At 38.0% G+C, this 16,593-nt stretch overlaps 1 protein-coding gene across 3 annotated transcripts in view; it reads left to right on the top strand.

Annotated features, from left to right (window-relative positions):
* LOC126969371 (zinc finger protein 84-like) overlaps positions 1 to 16,593 on the top strand; it is a 53,407-nt gene that overhangs the window by 15,368 nt on the left and 21,446 nt on the right. For all 3 annotated transcript variants that reach the window (XM_050814757.1, XM_050814758.1, XM_050814756.1), the window contains exon 5: positions 4,749 to 4,998. In XM_050814757.1, the coding sequence (XP_050670714.1) occupies positions 4,749 to 4,998 (250 nt within the window). The remainder of the gene's footprint in view (positions 1 to 4,748; positions 4,999 to 16,593) is intronic.

The following is a 16,593-nucleotide window of genomic DNA, read 5'->3' as shown; positions in this document are numbered from 1 at the left end:
TTTATTTATTTAGTATTTTAGTAAATTGTATTTTAAGGACTTCCCTTTTAAGTTCGCAGAACCTGTGTTAGGGAAAACCGCTCTTTCCAACGGATAAGAATGCTTACACATTTAACAATAACATAAATTATACTTAAATAAACCAATCTTAGGCATAAAATAAACAAACTAAAAATTGTTTCAATATTGAAGGTAGATTAATATTTGCGTGGCTCACACTAAACTTGTAAATAATATACCTACATAAAAACACTTGTAATCGTCTCAAGAATGTGCGACCACTGTAACTATGAACTAAGGTAAGTAAGTTTTTTAGCCCAGTAATTTACAGTGCCTTTTATTTTTTTTTAGGTATGATAATAATTTGTTAGGTTAATAATAAATCTACTTAACTTACACTGCTAGATAGATTAAACTAAGAATGTGTCCATTAACACTTTTATATCACTTTGTATAAGTCTTTTATAATATCACTACTTTAATCGAAAACATAATAATGCACATTATTGCTTCACTGCAGTAAAAGGCGCCACTGCGTTAACCACCTCGCCCGCAAAAAATTCTTCGCACATTGGTATATGGAAGGCATAAAAGGCATTTATTTTCTCAAAATCGATTCCTTTGGAATTCTTTTTGATGTCATTTCTAATAACTACTATATACTACTACCGCTTCGGAAACAAATGGCGCTCTGAGAGAGAAGAAGCGGCTCAAGAAACTTTCCCAGCATTCTTTTTTTGAGCTCTTTTCTGAAGTTGAGTAGAAGTGCTATATAATAACACCTTTGAAGTTTTAGACAATGTTGATTTAATTATAGGATTCCGTTTGGGTATTTTATTTTGTTTTATCATTCTTATTATGTAATATTCTTCTTTTATTAAACAGAGTCACATTCTAACACTATATGGACTATGTAGTGGATATACTGTCTAACTATACACTGCGTTTATTAAAAAGACAGTCAAAGTATTTTAAATATTAAGGCGAGGGTTTCTCAGGAGCGGTCCGTAACGGATATCAGGCAACGGGCTGTTAGCGCTGCCATATCGCCGAGGGGAAAGGTCAAGGGGAGTCCCCCACAAACCCTTTACAAGCCCGGGTTCGACCCCCCACGTTTCGAGAACACATTACGTCACTGGCGAGCCCCGGTGGCCGTATACTATCTGTGGGTTATGTTAAAAATGTATACAGAATAGAGTACGGTCGATCGATTTAATTCCACACTGACTTCGTCTGCGTAGATTCATTTTACGCGGCAATGTGCTCGTAAAATCGGATTGTGTTCAAAATTTCGTTGGTCATAACTTCCAAAGAGGATGTAAATACTACGTCATAAGGCCTGAGTAGAAATTTAAATTTTGTTTAGTGTGAAACGTGCAATAATTTGACATATTATATTTGAAATTGTAGTAATAACAGATGAAGTATAATCCTGCCAAGTTTGAAACCGAACAGTTGCTTAAAACGTATCGGATGTCGGCTACCTCCGTTTTTTACAAGATTATAGCCACAAATAAAATTTGAATAACAAAACTTTATGAACGATGCGGGATTCGAACACACGAATCCGGCGTTCCGTGCCGGTGCTCTAACAAACTGAGCTAACCGTTCGAATACCGCCTCGTTATAAAATTCTGTTTGCTTTGTTCAGCTCTCAGGTTGTTATTTCTCATTTGTGTATTAATCCTAGAAGTGAGGGTTATCACTTTAAAAACATAACATAATGTTTAGATTTACAAGAGCGACATCTCAAGTCAATTTCCTAATATGCAAATATTGGGGTTGAACAGGTTAACTGTAAAGTAGATCCTGTAGATGAAGCCACAACCTGAGAGTTGAACAAAGCAAACAGAATTTTATAACGAGGCGGTACTCGAACGGTTAGCACAGTTGGTTAGAGCACTGGCACGGAACGCCGGAGGTCGTGGGTTCGAGTCCCGCATCGTTCATAAAGTTTTGTTTTCAAATTTTATTTGTGTATTAATCCTAGAAGTGAGGGTTATAGCACTTTAAAAACATAACATATTGTTAAGAATATAGCCGTTACCTGTCAATCTGTCAATGACTTTCATAGAATCGAGTGAATCGCTTTTTTCTTAGATAGTTTTGCTAGGCTGATAATTTCTTACGCGGGTCTCTAATTCATCTTCCAGAATAATCTTAGCCTAAGTACCTGTTATAATATTTATTAAGCTTGATTTTCCACATATTTGAAAAATGTCCTTCCTTTTCTTCCTGTCCATGTTTGTCCAGTGTCTCTTTTGTCTTCCTATATACCCTTTTCCCGTAGGGCCTGACCATTGTATTGTAAGCAGAGTCCAATCTCTTGTCGTTATTCCTGACAACCTGTCCTGACCATTTGAGCTGGGTCTTCTCGTGTTTGTCTAACAGCTGACAGCTTATAATATGCCGATGAAAATAGCTACTTTCAAATATTATGTAAAATAATTATGTTAAAATGATACTATAGTGTCTTATGTCGTATACTGTCTTCATTCAAATTGTAAAACGTGCTATTTATATAACAGACACTGCTTTTATAAATAAAATGGTACATAATATGCCCGATAAGATACATATGCCATATTGCCAATGAGATGGCTGAATAGTTTCATACCAATCTAATCTGCCAAAGATTTATTTACTTACATTACGGATAATCTCGATTTGCCTACGTCTAGGCTCCACATATTAAGTTTGTATCTTTAAAGGCTTTACAACGAATTGAAATTCCAAGAAAAACAAGACCTTTAAAAGATTCGGTTTATTTTAATGGAAAATTTGGCTTGAATAGGATTTTGCTACGCGACTAAACTTAAAAAAAATTGAGACAAAAACCCACTGACCTGTATAAATACCACTGGACAGGCTGTTCCATATGTTTGACAGCAAATTTTTTGTGCCAATTCGAAGCGCCCTTGCGAGCGTCCAGAGAACTAATTTTGACATATAATACAAATGGCTGCGATGGAACGTAAAATACTCTGAAGTATTTTTGCATTTAGAATGAATTTCGTTCGTTTTCCGTGTTATTAATACTTCAAGAATCAACGTTTTAAAGTGAATTTGTAAATAGTTTTCCTATCGACGTTTGTATAGCTAAGGTTGTCGTCACTGGTTTTAGTACTGCAGACTCTCGCTACATGGCCAACAGCGCCAAAATGGCGGATATCAAACAGGCACAAAAGCAGTTTTACAGCCGCCAGTCCAGTGGTATATAGTAGAGGTCGGTGCTAACCGTAAAACATTATATGTTACGGAAGTGTGATAAAGAAAGAATGACGCATGCGCGTTGCTTGTAGATGGATTCATGAGTACTATGTATTGGCGAGGCGGAGTGGGATCAGAAGGAAGGGATGAGAGAAAATAAAATATTTCTTTTAAAAATTAAACAAGTTACGTTTTATCAAACAATAAATTATTTAATCCAAACGATAAAGAGATATGGTACTACTATTGATGCTGTTATTTCAAGACATTTGCAAAAAACAGAATCGCAAACAAATGCATCTTATTTTAGTTACCGTAAGCCAATAGTTTGAGCAATAGAATTTAATGATGAGAGTTGATTAAAAATAATTCCTATGTTCAGAATTTTTTATTATTTAAATGTAATATTGTCGAAAAAAAAATGATCCGTGTTTTTTTATTTTACTTAATAATTTGAATTACTATTTTTTTTTTGTTTGATTTATTTTATTTTACTTTAAAGGACACTTAGATAGCAGATTATATAGAGGATAATGATGCATGGTACTTGTCTGGTTCTGCGCAGGCCAACTAAAATTGTATAATATTGTAAGTAAGCTAAGTTGGTATAGCATTAAAAAGATGGGCTGGAAGTTTCTTATCAGTTCTTCTCTCCATGTCAAGGCCCCTTTACGAATTGATGTAGCTTTATGACGTTTACCAAGTGTTGTTGCAAAATGTTATGTTATTGTCACTCCATATCTATATATATAAAAATGAATTGCTGTTCGTTAGTCTCGCTGAAACTCGAGACTGGCTGGATCGATTTGGCTAATTTTGATCTTGAATTATTTGTGGAAGTCCAGAGAAGGTTTAAGAGGAATAAATACGAAAATGTACGGAATTAAATAAAAACAACAATTTTGTTTTTCCTTTGATGTGTCCCACGTTGTTCACAAATCAAATCGAAAGAATAATTTAAAATGAATATCTCATTAGAATCTTTATATCGGTCTCCGGAGGTAAAAAAAACTTAATTTTAGTTACTTATTACTTTATATAGCAATACAACGTTTGGGTCAGCTAGTGATAAATTAATTTCATCGGGTGACCCGTACGCTCGTCTCTTCCATAAAAAAATATCTGCTATTTGATAATAATAATAATAATATTGACGCACTTTTTACACAAATTATTTTGCCCCAAGTTAAGCATATATAGCCTGTGTTATGAGTTACAAGACAATGATATATTTAATACAATATACTTACTTAAACATACATAAATTCATATAAACATACATAAATACATTTAAACATCCATGACTCGGAAACAAACATCCATATTCATCATATAAATGCTTGCACCTACCGGGATTCGAACCCGGGACCTCTAGCTTTGTAGGTAGGATCGCTAACCACTCGGCTATACAGGTCGTCTATAATAACTAAGCGTATAGATTTATTGACGAAGAGCTGCATTGTATAAGGCACTTTAAATCCTTTCGTGGAACGGGTACAACATAAATTAGCAACTTCTCACTAGCAATTTTGTTTCAGTCCGAAGATTATTCAAACAACGGTTCACTGGTCGACCAGTCGTCGGACTTGTTGACGGACCAGTCGCAAGACACGTTCACCGACCAGACGCCCGAACTGTTCATAGAAAGGCCGATTGGAGAGGCGGTGAACAAGGAACGGCCGTTCGCGTGCGCGACCTGCGGCAAGTGTTACAAGAGGAAAGACCATCTGAAGATACACAGCTGGACGCATATGAAGAAGGAGGTGGTGTGCAACCGCTGCGGGAAAGGTTAGTAGTCTTACTAATTCTCTCAGTGCTCTGTGAACGGCTGGATCTCTTGGCGTTGCGTAAAGACTTCGCTTCATTGTGTGTCTTCTACCGCATTTATCACGGGGAGTGTTCCGAAGAGCTGTTTAACCTGATTCCTGCCGCCGAATTCCACCTTCGCACGGCACGCCACAAGTTAGGATTTCATCCCCACCATCTGGATGTGTGGCGGTTCTCCACAGTGCGGTTTTCAAGGAGCTTTCTCCCTCGTACTACAAAGCTGTGGAATGAGCTTCCTTGTGCGGTGTTTCCGGGACGATACATGGGTACCTTCAAAAAAAGCGCGTACACCTTCCTTAAAGGCCGGCAACGCTCTTGTGATTCCTCTGGTGTTGCAAGAGAATGTGGGCGGCGGTGATCACTTAACACCAGCTGACCCGTACGCTCGTTTGTCCTCCTATTCCATAAAAAAAAATGTGTACTAGGCTTCATAAGATACATAATAGCTTGAACGGTGAATGTATACACTTTTATAATAAAGTCCCAGGCACTGTTCAGGCATTATCTATAAATAAATTTAAATGTTTTATTAATAAAAATGGCTCTGTCCTAAATCCTACTACTCCACAGCTGAATATCTAAGTGATCGGACAGCCTGGGACTAGATTATGATTATTTTATAGTGATAGAAATGACAGTACAATATTGTATATTTTATTAAAAAGAGCGCAAAAATAGAATGCTGGGAGAGTTTCTTGCGCCGCTTCTTCTCTCTCAGAGCGCCATTTGTTTCCGAAGCGGTAGTAGTATCTAGTATATTAGAAATGACATCAAAAAATACTCTAAAGGAATCAATTTTGAGAAAATAATTGCATTTGCTGACTTTTATAAACTTTTTCTGTTTTAGACTTAAATTTAGAAATTATCTATGAACTTTAAAATGTGGCATAAATTATGTATTATAGGTGCCACCGCTAAGTTTACTGAACCTTCTTTATTATAATAATGTTCTTTTTACAAACGTAGGACCTACCCCACTTGTGCCCCCTGAGGAAGGCCTTGAGGGTGTGACTTAGACACAATTAATAACTTCGACAATGCAAGGGAATCCTTCGCTATACTTTTTGCCCAAAACCACCTCATCACAACGAGCATAGTCTTCACTGGGGCGTGCGTTCGGAAATATGTAGGGGAAATAATAGATCTACAGATATATGTGCTACTTTCCCCAATAATAATAATAATATTGACACACTTTTTACACAAATTACCTTGCCCAAATTAAGCATATATAGCCTGTGTTATGGGTTGCAAGACAATGATATATTTAATACAATATTCTTACTTAAACATACATAAATTCATATAAACATACATAAATACATTTAAACATCCATGACTAAGAAACAAACATGCATATTCATCATATAAATGCTTGCACCTACCGAGATTCGAACCTGAATAATTCAAAAAACGTAAAATCTTACGCCTAAAAAGTACCTATAACTTCTTACAGAAGTACACCTTCGCTTTTTTTAGTTCGTTATGTTTTTTAGTATCTCGTTATTTTGGCTTTGGTTGGCTCAGTTGGTTACAGCGCTCGGACGGAACCGAACAGGCGCGGGTCCGAGGCCCGCATCGCCATATAATTTTGGTTATAAATTTATTTTGTATTTGTATTGAAGAGCTGTTTCACCTGAATCCTGCCGCCGAATTCCATCTTCGCACGACATGCCACAAATTAGGATATCACCCCCATCATCTGGATGTGTGGCGGTCCTCCACAGTGCGGTTTTCAAGGATCTTTCTTCCACGTACTACAAAGCTTGTGCAGAGTTTCCGGGACGATACGACATGGGTACCTTAGAACTTCGGCAACACTCCTGTGATTCCTCTGGTGTTGCAAGAGAATGTGGGCGGCGGTGATGACTTAACACGAGGTCGTTTGTCCTCCTTTTCCATAAAAATAGATTCGCCCTTTCCATTACGTTACAATAAGGTTATTGAAAAATTCAGAATCCAAAGTCCAGTAATTTCACTAGCCATGACCGTCAAACCGAAACACAATTAAACTTGCATAGTACTGCTTCACGGCAGAGTAAGCGCCGCTGTGGTACCGACTTAGCCGCGGCATCCTGTGCAAAGAAGCCTCTCAATTACCGAGCCCTGCTTGCAAATTGTTACTTTTTTACTCGGATTGTTTAAGAATGAGTGGTCTACAAAAAACTCAAAAGGTCAAAATAAAACAAAGAATATAAACCGTAAATTGTACAGCATTTGGGAAACCGTACAATTAACAGCAAATTTAAACAAAAATAAAAAAAAGAAAGATAACAGAAGCAACATAATTAACATTCTTATATTTGCGAAATTATAATATCCTTCTCCTTGAACATATTTTAATCTTACTCTTCTTCCGAGGTATTTTCATCAGACACAGTAGCATCGATCGACAATACTAACGTCGATCTGCATATTTTCCTTATACCAATCTTGGTGCTCCTCTGGAATTACTCCTTTGCAATAAAGTTTTTGCAAATCTGCTTTTTTACTCGGATTGGTTAAGAAAGAGTGGTCTACACGTGAATGTCACACCAGCGGCATATTCTTTGCTGCGTTTACGATATTCACAGCACTGTATTCCATGAAAGAAAAAAACTGTTCGTGCAGTGTAATAGGTTAGCTAGAATTAAAGGCTCCTACATCTTAATATTCTCACCTCTATAAATCCAGTGTCATGGTGTTTGTTTCCAGTCAACTCCTAAAGTAATTAACGGATTTTAGTGGGGGTAACTTCACGGAGTGCAGTTTAGTCCAACTTGAGAGATGTAGGATAGTTTTTCTTTCGATTTGGGCCCCATAATTATTTTTATTTGCAATATTTGTTTTGTATGGACTTATTTTTTATGAGAGAATAATTATTGACGCACGGTTTGACAGATCTGCTGTGAAACAATTTCATTATAACAACAGGGAGCATATTTTACGAATTAATTCTTGATGTTATGAAATATTGACGAATTCATAAATATCAGTATTTTATTTATTATGCACAGAAGAACGTCTGTCGGGTCAGCTAATAGATTTATATATAGGTAACTTTTTCCATAAAATATCAGCATACTATAGTATATAGACTATATTATAGAAGATAATGATGGCATGGTTCTTCTCTGGCTCTGCGCAGGCCGCCTCATATTGTAGGTATAGTCTTATATTAAGTAGGCTTAGTTGTTATATCATGATTTAAAAGATGGGCTTGGAGTTTCTTATCAGTTCTTCTCCCCCTGTCAAAGCCCCTTTACGAATCGATTTGGCTTCTTGAGGTCATCCAAGTGTTATTGCAATAAGAATGGTATTGTCACTCTGTAAAAAATATATTTCTATTCTATTTGATATTAATTTGCTGCACGCTTTACTGGGTATAAAAGCCCTGAGTGGCATTATGAGTAGCATATAGCCCATTACGGTGGTAGTATTATTGTAGTCGAATGCATCAAAAAACGATCCCGGATCCCGCAATACAATCGCCAGGGAGAAGGCCCAAGCCCATGTAAGAGGCAACTAAGGGCATTTATCAACGGGAGGCTTCTTTGCACAGGATGCCTGCTAGATTATAGGTACCACATTGGCTATCGTGGTCAATTTCGCGCGTTTTGTTCGAAATTTCTTGCCTCGCACAGCCACTTTGTGGAATCAACTACCGGCATCGGTCTTCCCGAACAGATACGACTTAGGGACCTTCAAGAAAAAAGCATACTCCCACCTTAAAGGCCGGCAACGCATTTCTTGACACACCTGTTGTTGTGGATGTCCATGGGCGGTTGCCTCACCTCTCCCCATCCCGTGAGCCTCTTGCGCGTTTGCCCCCGCTCATATAAAAAAAATTCCCTTCCCCCACTTTGGCTTTTCACTTGCCTTTCAAATTATTATATTATATCCTCTCTACACTGACCAAACCACTTCTACATTTCCTTTCATTCCTCCTCCGTGAGACTTGTTCTGATTGGGGAGACCTCGCCAACTCGACTGAGTAGAAACATTAAAAGAAATGTGAAATAAAACCTGATAAGGCCTTCGTTGTCAGGTCCCTCCCCCCACGTTAGCTTGTCAATCGAAACCTTTCACTTATTCCGTCGGTCGATAGACATGTATGTACCTGTTGGGTGACATCATAACATACGTTATATGCCATGATTTTCTGTATAGTTTATATTCATATGAAATACAGGAAAATAATTTAACCTATGGCAGGCTTTATTACTTAATGCTCAATTTTATCCACATTGGTTGGTCCGTTTCTGCGTGATTACGAAAAAGACTTGTGAATACATTATTTTAAAACATTATTGTCGTATGGGCCTCACTTAATCACTCCCCACCATCCAACCACCCTGGACTCACGAGGCCAAATGAACTCTTCTTAAAGATTCTTTATATTTTTTTAACTCAATTAAGTCGAAAGGTTTGAGTATTTTATTGCATGTATTAATTAGTATATGTATATATATAAATTTTGAAAATTTGTGATAATGTGTGTGAATTGATCTTGATTGAAAATATAGGTTAGTTCTAAAACGATTTTTTTTTCCACTTTTTCACAGCTGTCGTTGTATTTTTTTTACGAAAATTAGGGACGAGACGAGCAGGACGCTCAGCTGATGGTAATTGATACGCCCCACCCAGTACAATGCAGTGCCGCTCAGGAATAGGAGGACAAACGAGCGTACGGGTCACGTGGTGTTAAGTGATCACCGCCACCCACATTCTCTTGAAACACCAGAGGTATCACAAGAGCGTTGCCGGCCTTTAAGGAAGGTGTACGCGCTTTTTTTGAAGGTACCCATGTTGTATCGTCCCGGGAACACCGCACAAGGAAGTTCATTCCACAGCTTTGTAGTACGTGGAAGAAAGCTCCTTGAAAACCGCACTGTGGAGGACCGCCACACATCCAGAATGGTGGGGATGATATCCTAAATTGTGGCGTGTCGTGCGAAGGTGGAATTCGGCGGCAGGAATCAGGTTAAACAGCTCTTCGGAACACTCCCCGTGATAAATGCGGTAGAAGACACACAATGAAGCGACGTCCCTACGCAACGCCAAGTATATGGTTAGAAGTTAGAACACACAGAAAATTGTGAAAGCCGGAGGAAATTGTCTAAAGTGCAGAGTTGGGCTTTAATTACGACGATTAATAATGACGACCCCTATAGCCCTGCCTACTGAGCTTGAGTTCCCGGGTTGGAATCCCGATAGATGCAAGCATTTATATGATGAATATGAATGTTTGTTTTCGAGTCATTGATTTTTATATGTATTTATGTATGTTTAATCAAGTATATTGTATTAAATAAAAAAAAAAATACTAAATAGAGGTTTCGTATTCCCCTGTTTCCTCTAGAATATTAAACCTACCAAAAAATTTTTGATACATTATTTTCAGGATGAACGAGTCTGTGTCGGTACGTTTTCCTTTTTTCTTAAAAACCTTTCAAAATTCTAACGTTTTCGTCTGAACAGGGCGGTATTAACATGGCATTTTTTACGATGTTTAAAGAGTCATATTTTCTTTTGTCGTTAGTTGATTGAAAAAAACAAAACGTACCGACATAGCGTGACAAAAAATCTCCTCTTTAGAAGCATTATCCAGGGAGAAAAAAGGGGAATACGTTTGTATGGAATAACGCTGCTAGCGTCCCCTCTTAACACTAAAATTCAAAGTGTATCCTCGCTCATTACATACCTCCTCGGGCATGATTGTCCCAAATTGGCCGCATATCCGTCTGGTTTAATGCCAAGACGCGTTGGCAAGCGGTAACTTTCCCAACGCGACCTTACTGGGTGTCGGTTGGTGGGGGGCGACCTTGCTACACGGCACAGGCTCAGTGTTCTAACCACGTGACACTGATGCGGTGAGGCAACAGTGCAAAACTGGCTAAGACCGCTCCAGAGTTAAAGTTTATGACATGCAATATCGATTTTTGAATTTCGAACGTGTCATATTGTGTTTTATGGTATTCATCGTTATAATATAAAACTGTTGCATAATATGTCTAGTACATACTGTTGCCCGCGATGTCGTGCACATCTGCGCTATGAAGCAACAAAAATACTACGCATGCATGTAACAGACAAGATTTTATAAATGTAGAATATACAGCAGGTATTCTCTAAATTTAAATTTATTATATTATGTATAGATTTAACCAGTGGTAGCCTCCTTTGTACAGGATGCCAGCTAGATTATGGTTACCACAACGGCAACTATTTTTTCCGTGATGCAGTAATGTGTAAGCATTACTGAGTTTTGGTCTGAAGGGCGCCGTAGCTAGTGAAATTACTGGGCAAATGATACTTAACACCGTATGTCTTCAAGGTGACGAGCTTTAGAGTTGTAGTGCCGCTCAGAATTTTTGGGTCTTTTAAAAATCCTGAGCGGCACTGCATTGTAATTGACAGGGTGTATCAATTACTATCAGCTGAACGTCCGGCTCGCACCGTCCCTTATTTTCATGAAAAATGTTTAGATAATGCAAATTTCTTTCATAATAAAACTCAACTACCATAATGACTTTATAAAGAAATTTCATGTCTAGTACCTTACGCCTCTCACACGAAAATATAAATCTGTAATAATTGCCTTAATACCAATAGACAAAATGAAAGAGGGTTAACAATTTCGTGACGGGGTTGTAGGAAACTTGGAATTATTTTTTTTGTGTGAGATTATTCTTAGACCTACAATATACTAGTGTTTATCATATAAGCGAATCTGTTATTACTCTAACGATTCCCAACGATAAGTCAAGTAACTAATGGTCCACAGATACACCATTTTTTGGCCATTTTAAAATTATTGTGTCTATATTAATTTTTTTTTATGAAAATAAAGGATGAGACGAGCAGAACGTTCAGCTGATGGTAATTGATACGCCCTACCCATTACAATGCAGTGCCGCTCAGGATTCTTGAAAAACACCAAAAATTCTGAGCGGCACTACAACTGCGCTCGTTACCTTAAGACATAAGATGTTAAGTCTCATTTGCCCAGTAATTTCACTAGCTACGGCGCCCTTCATACCGAGACACAGTAATGTTTACACATTACTGCTTCACGGCAGAAATAGGCGCCGTTGCGGTACCCATAATCTAGCCGGCTTCCTGTGCAAAGAAGTCTCCCACTGGTATAACTTACTTTTATGCTAGTAAACTTTTGTATAAAGTAGATAATGCTATGCCGTATTATGACGATATATTTTCGAATTACATATCTGCAAATATATTAACATATGGAAATATTCTTTGAGAATAAATTGACCTTAATCTCGAGTTATTCTAATCTCGCGCCGGATAGCTTAAATAAATACATCAACAGTTTCATAAACCAGTCGTGCCAGTATGTGCGAAAATACAATAAAAATATCCACGTATAGAGAGTCTACCCACGGTGCCCAGGATCGATAGAGGGGAGATCAAAATGGCGTGTTTCAAAAGGTCCCCCCCTTCGTAACACGCCATTTTGTCCAGCACTATACTAATATACAACTATACCCGTTGTAGGCAGACACAAAGACTGGTTCCCTTCATCATTGAGAACTTGAAACAGGGTCAGTGGAGCGTGGTTGGCACTTTTGAAATGGCTTTTTGAAACGGCGCTCGTCAAAGGTCAGATGAACGGCTTGAAATAAATTATCTCTGTTTTGAATACTACTGGCATCCCGTTATGTTTGTCCTTGAAAAGTACTGATTTAAGTTTTCATTTGTTAATCACAATTATTTTTTTTTTGAGTGAAAACTTCCCTATGGCGTTGAGCCCATTTCTTGGGATTGGTATAATATACACTCAGCGGCACAATTTAAAGTGGCAAATTTTGATGTTATCGCAGTTGTAAGTTATTGGGCATAAATAAGTCAAATATGAAAGAAATGTAGTGACGAAAAAATTACAAACTACCCACTTAACTTTGTTTTTTTTTACGCATAAGTTGTGAATAGGATAAATATCGAACTTCGTCTCATTATCGTTATCGTTGCCATTACATTGCTTCAGTTGCATTAAATGTAAACAATTTGAGTTTGTTTTGGTTTCGTAACTTAAAGCTAGTGTTTGGACATCACAAACATGCCATTTGATGCTACTTCAGTGGCGAGAGCCATCGCTCTTATCGACGAAGGTTTTAGTCAGCGTTACGTGGCGCGGAAGCTTGGTGTCGCACGTACCATCTTAAGGGATGCAGTGAAACGGTTTCGGGTAACTGGCTCTTATGAGCGAAGACCAGGACAGGGCCGAAAAAGATGCACCTCCGCTCGTGACGACTGATTTCTTGTGACCAATGTTCTAAGACATCGGTTCACTACAGCTGTTGAGGCACGAAACCAACTTCGTGAGGTTGGCAATGTTCAAGTGAGTGAAAGAACAGTGAGAAGAAGACTAGGAGAGAATGCCCTTAGAGCTTTTCGACCATCTCGAGTGCCACAATTGCTCGTAGGACACCGGAGAGAAAGACTTCGTTTTTCCCGAGAGCACGCCGAATGGAATATGGAACAATGGAAGAATGTTATGTTTACTGACGAGACAAGAATATGCTTGCACGGTCCTGACGGTCGCCAGCGTATATACAGACGCAAGAATGAAAGGTTTGCATCATGTGCTGTTGTGGAAACAGTAGGTTACCAAGGTGGCTCTATCATGATATGGGGCGGCATTACTTACGAAGCACGCACCGACTTGGTTATCTTCGAAAGAGGTGGAATAAATGCTCAGAGGTATGTAACAGAAGTGTTGGAACCTCATGTAATGCCATTTGCTCCATTTATTGTCGAAGATTTTTCATTAATGCAGGACAACGCTCGCCCCCACGTTGCTAAAGTTGTTACCGCGTACCCGGATACCGTCGGCATTCGAAAATTAACATGGCCATCCCGGAGCCCAGACTTAAATCCTATTGAAAACATATGGGACAATTTAAAAAGACGTGTTCGAAGCCGCATACCAGCTCCAACCACCATAGATGAATTAAAACAATCCGTGATTGAGGAGTGGCAGAACATTCCACAACAACAGATCAAAGATGTCATCGACAGCATGCCAAACCGTTTGATGGAAGTCATGAGGGCTAGAGGTGGAAATACGCACTATTAGAATTCATTTATTCAGCAGATTTTTTATTTTTAAGCCATATCATCACATTTGTTAATTTACGGTCAAAGTGGTTTATAAATAAACGTAATAATTAAAAACAATATTATCTTTCATTTTACTTCAATATACCTACGTTATAAAATAACATTCACAAGTAAGGCCACAATTTTTGGTTTTAACCAAAATCGTAAAAAATTAAGGTGGGCGGTTAATTGTGCCGCCGAGTATAGTATTTTCTATGATTAACCTGAGTGTTAGAAAAAAACACTTTTAAAGGATTAAAACGCGTGTAATTGTAACTGTGCTTATACATTAGATTTTAGGTCCCTCTGAAAACGCGATCTGGAAAGGTTTCGAAACATGTTACGTTTATGTAAATAGACAGTTACATGCGTTTTAATCCTTTAAAAGTGTTTTATTTAAAAAAAGTTGTATAATATGTTAAACTCGCGTCAGGCAACGTGACCTGATCGAAAATTCGTAAGACAGTGGTTGAAATAATGGATGACAGATGATTTTTTCTGAGAGATCAACTTGTTAATGTAAAATAATACATTTATAAAAAATTGTCCTTTTTGTGTACGATAGCGCAATAAATGAATATTTGTGCGAAATTAGTGGCTTAACATTCTAAAATATTCAAAAATGCACAACGTTAATATCCTAGTTTTCATTTCTGTCTCTGAGTTCTGTATTTACAAATGGCGGCGATACAGGTCGGTCTGACAGTGAAATGGGGGATGGCAGACAGGTTATGTTATTTGTGCGAGTGAGAGCGAATCATTATGTCGCCCGTTTTAGATTCGTTTTTTTTTATGGAATAGGAGGACAAACGAGCGCAGGGGTCACCTGGTGTTAAGTGATCACCGCCGCCCATATTCTCTTGCAACACCAGAGGAATCACAAGGGCGATGCCGGCCTTTAAGGAATAGGTGTACGCGTACGCGTTTTGTATGATAATAAGGGACGAGACGAACTGGACGTTCAGCTGCTGGTAATTGATACGCCCTGCCTATTACAATTCAGTGCCGCTCAGGATTCATGAAAAACCCAAAAATTCTGAGCGGCACTATTTATTGCGCTCGTCACCTTGAGACAACGAAGATGCTAAGTCTCATTTGCCCAGTTATTTCTCAAGCTAGGGCGCCCTTCAGAGCAAAACACGACAATGCTTCATGACCCTCCCCGCTGGACAATGTCCTTAGTCGAGAAATGACACTTATGACTGTCTAAAAATTACTTTTCTTATTAAATTTACCGCCTCTTCGTAAAGTTTTAAATGAGGAGAAGTGGCAAGAAACTCAATACGGCCATTGAAGTCAGCCAAGCCATCTATTCAGTAGTTTATGCGTTTTTCCCGGACATACATACCTACTGACTTCATCACATGACCACTGACATCTTAATTAATTTTCTGACGTATCATTTGATTTTCTGAAAGGTCGTCAGCTCCTTAGTCTTTTGAATATTAAAACCACTAGGTAACGCTCACAGCAAATCAAAATTGCTCACGCATTCTCGGGCTGTCCGATCGTTTATACGCTAGTTTATTGTATGTATGTATGTGCCGAATTAAATATTGCCAAATGTAACATCAAAACTCACGTTTCAGGTATTAAATAAGGATTTAATTTAAAAAACTACGTTTAAAAAAACCGACTTCAAAAACTGAAAAGTATCAAATAACTAAAAATTCAGTCTAATACACCTCTTATGCAAACCTTTACCTGTAATATTAATAAAATAATATTATTTGTATGTGCTAAATATTGATAGCTTTTAAGTAGGTGCCAAGCCAAATGTAATAGTAAGTCCTTACACAACTCGAAACAAGGTATTCAAAATTTTTCATAAAAATGTCCATGAAATGTAAACTCCTGGCCCAAACTATGTAAAATTTTTATGGTACCAAATGGCATCAATTCTGCATCGAACTAAAGAAGAATTACGTAAATCGGATCATAAATCTCAGAGAAATCGGTGGACATACATAAAAAAGAGTACCGATCGACTTGAGAACCTCCTCCTTTTTGAAGTCGGTTAATAAATTTACCATAGAATTCCTGGACAGCCAAAAAAATATCCCTACATTTTTCAAGCTGAATTCAAAGAGAAATGTGAAAAAGTGGGTAATTTTTTTATAAAGATGACTGTACTTGTAGGGTGCTGGGGGTTTAGGGTGGGGGGTGTAACATGGTTCGAATTTTGTGTGGGGGACCGAAGGGGCGGCACTTAGTCCTGTTCTGAGAATTTCCGAAGGGCAATCCCCTTGGACCTTGGCGCGATCTTCCAACGGTTTTTATACTAAGAAAGGACTGGATTTTCTACGGATACTTTGTTATGTTTTGTAGTGTGGTAATTGCTCAGAGATAAAGTTCAAGTTATACGTTCTATTGAGTTTTTTTTGTCATAATAATGCTAATTTTTTTTCCGAACCGCTGGTAAGGTGTTTAAATATTTTTTTAAGTTCTGAA

Source organism: Leptidea sinapis, chromosome 18 (genome assembly GCF_905404315.1).
Source record: "Leptidea sinapis chromosome 18, ilLepSina1.1, whole genome shotgun sequence".
In the NCBI taxonomy this organism is placed as follows: Eukaryota; Metazoa; Arthropoda; class Insecta; order Lepidoptera; family Pieridae; genus Leptidea; species Leptidea sinapis.
This window is presented reverse-complemented; position numbering and strand designations above follow the sequence as displayed.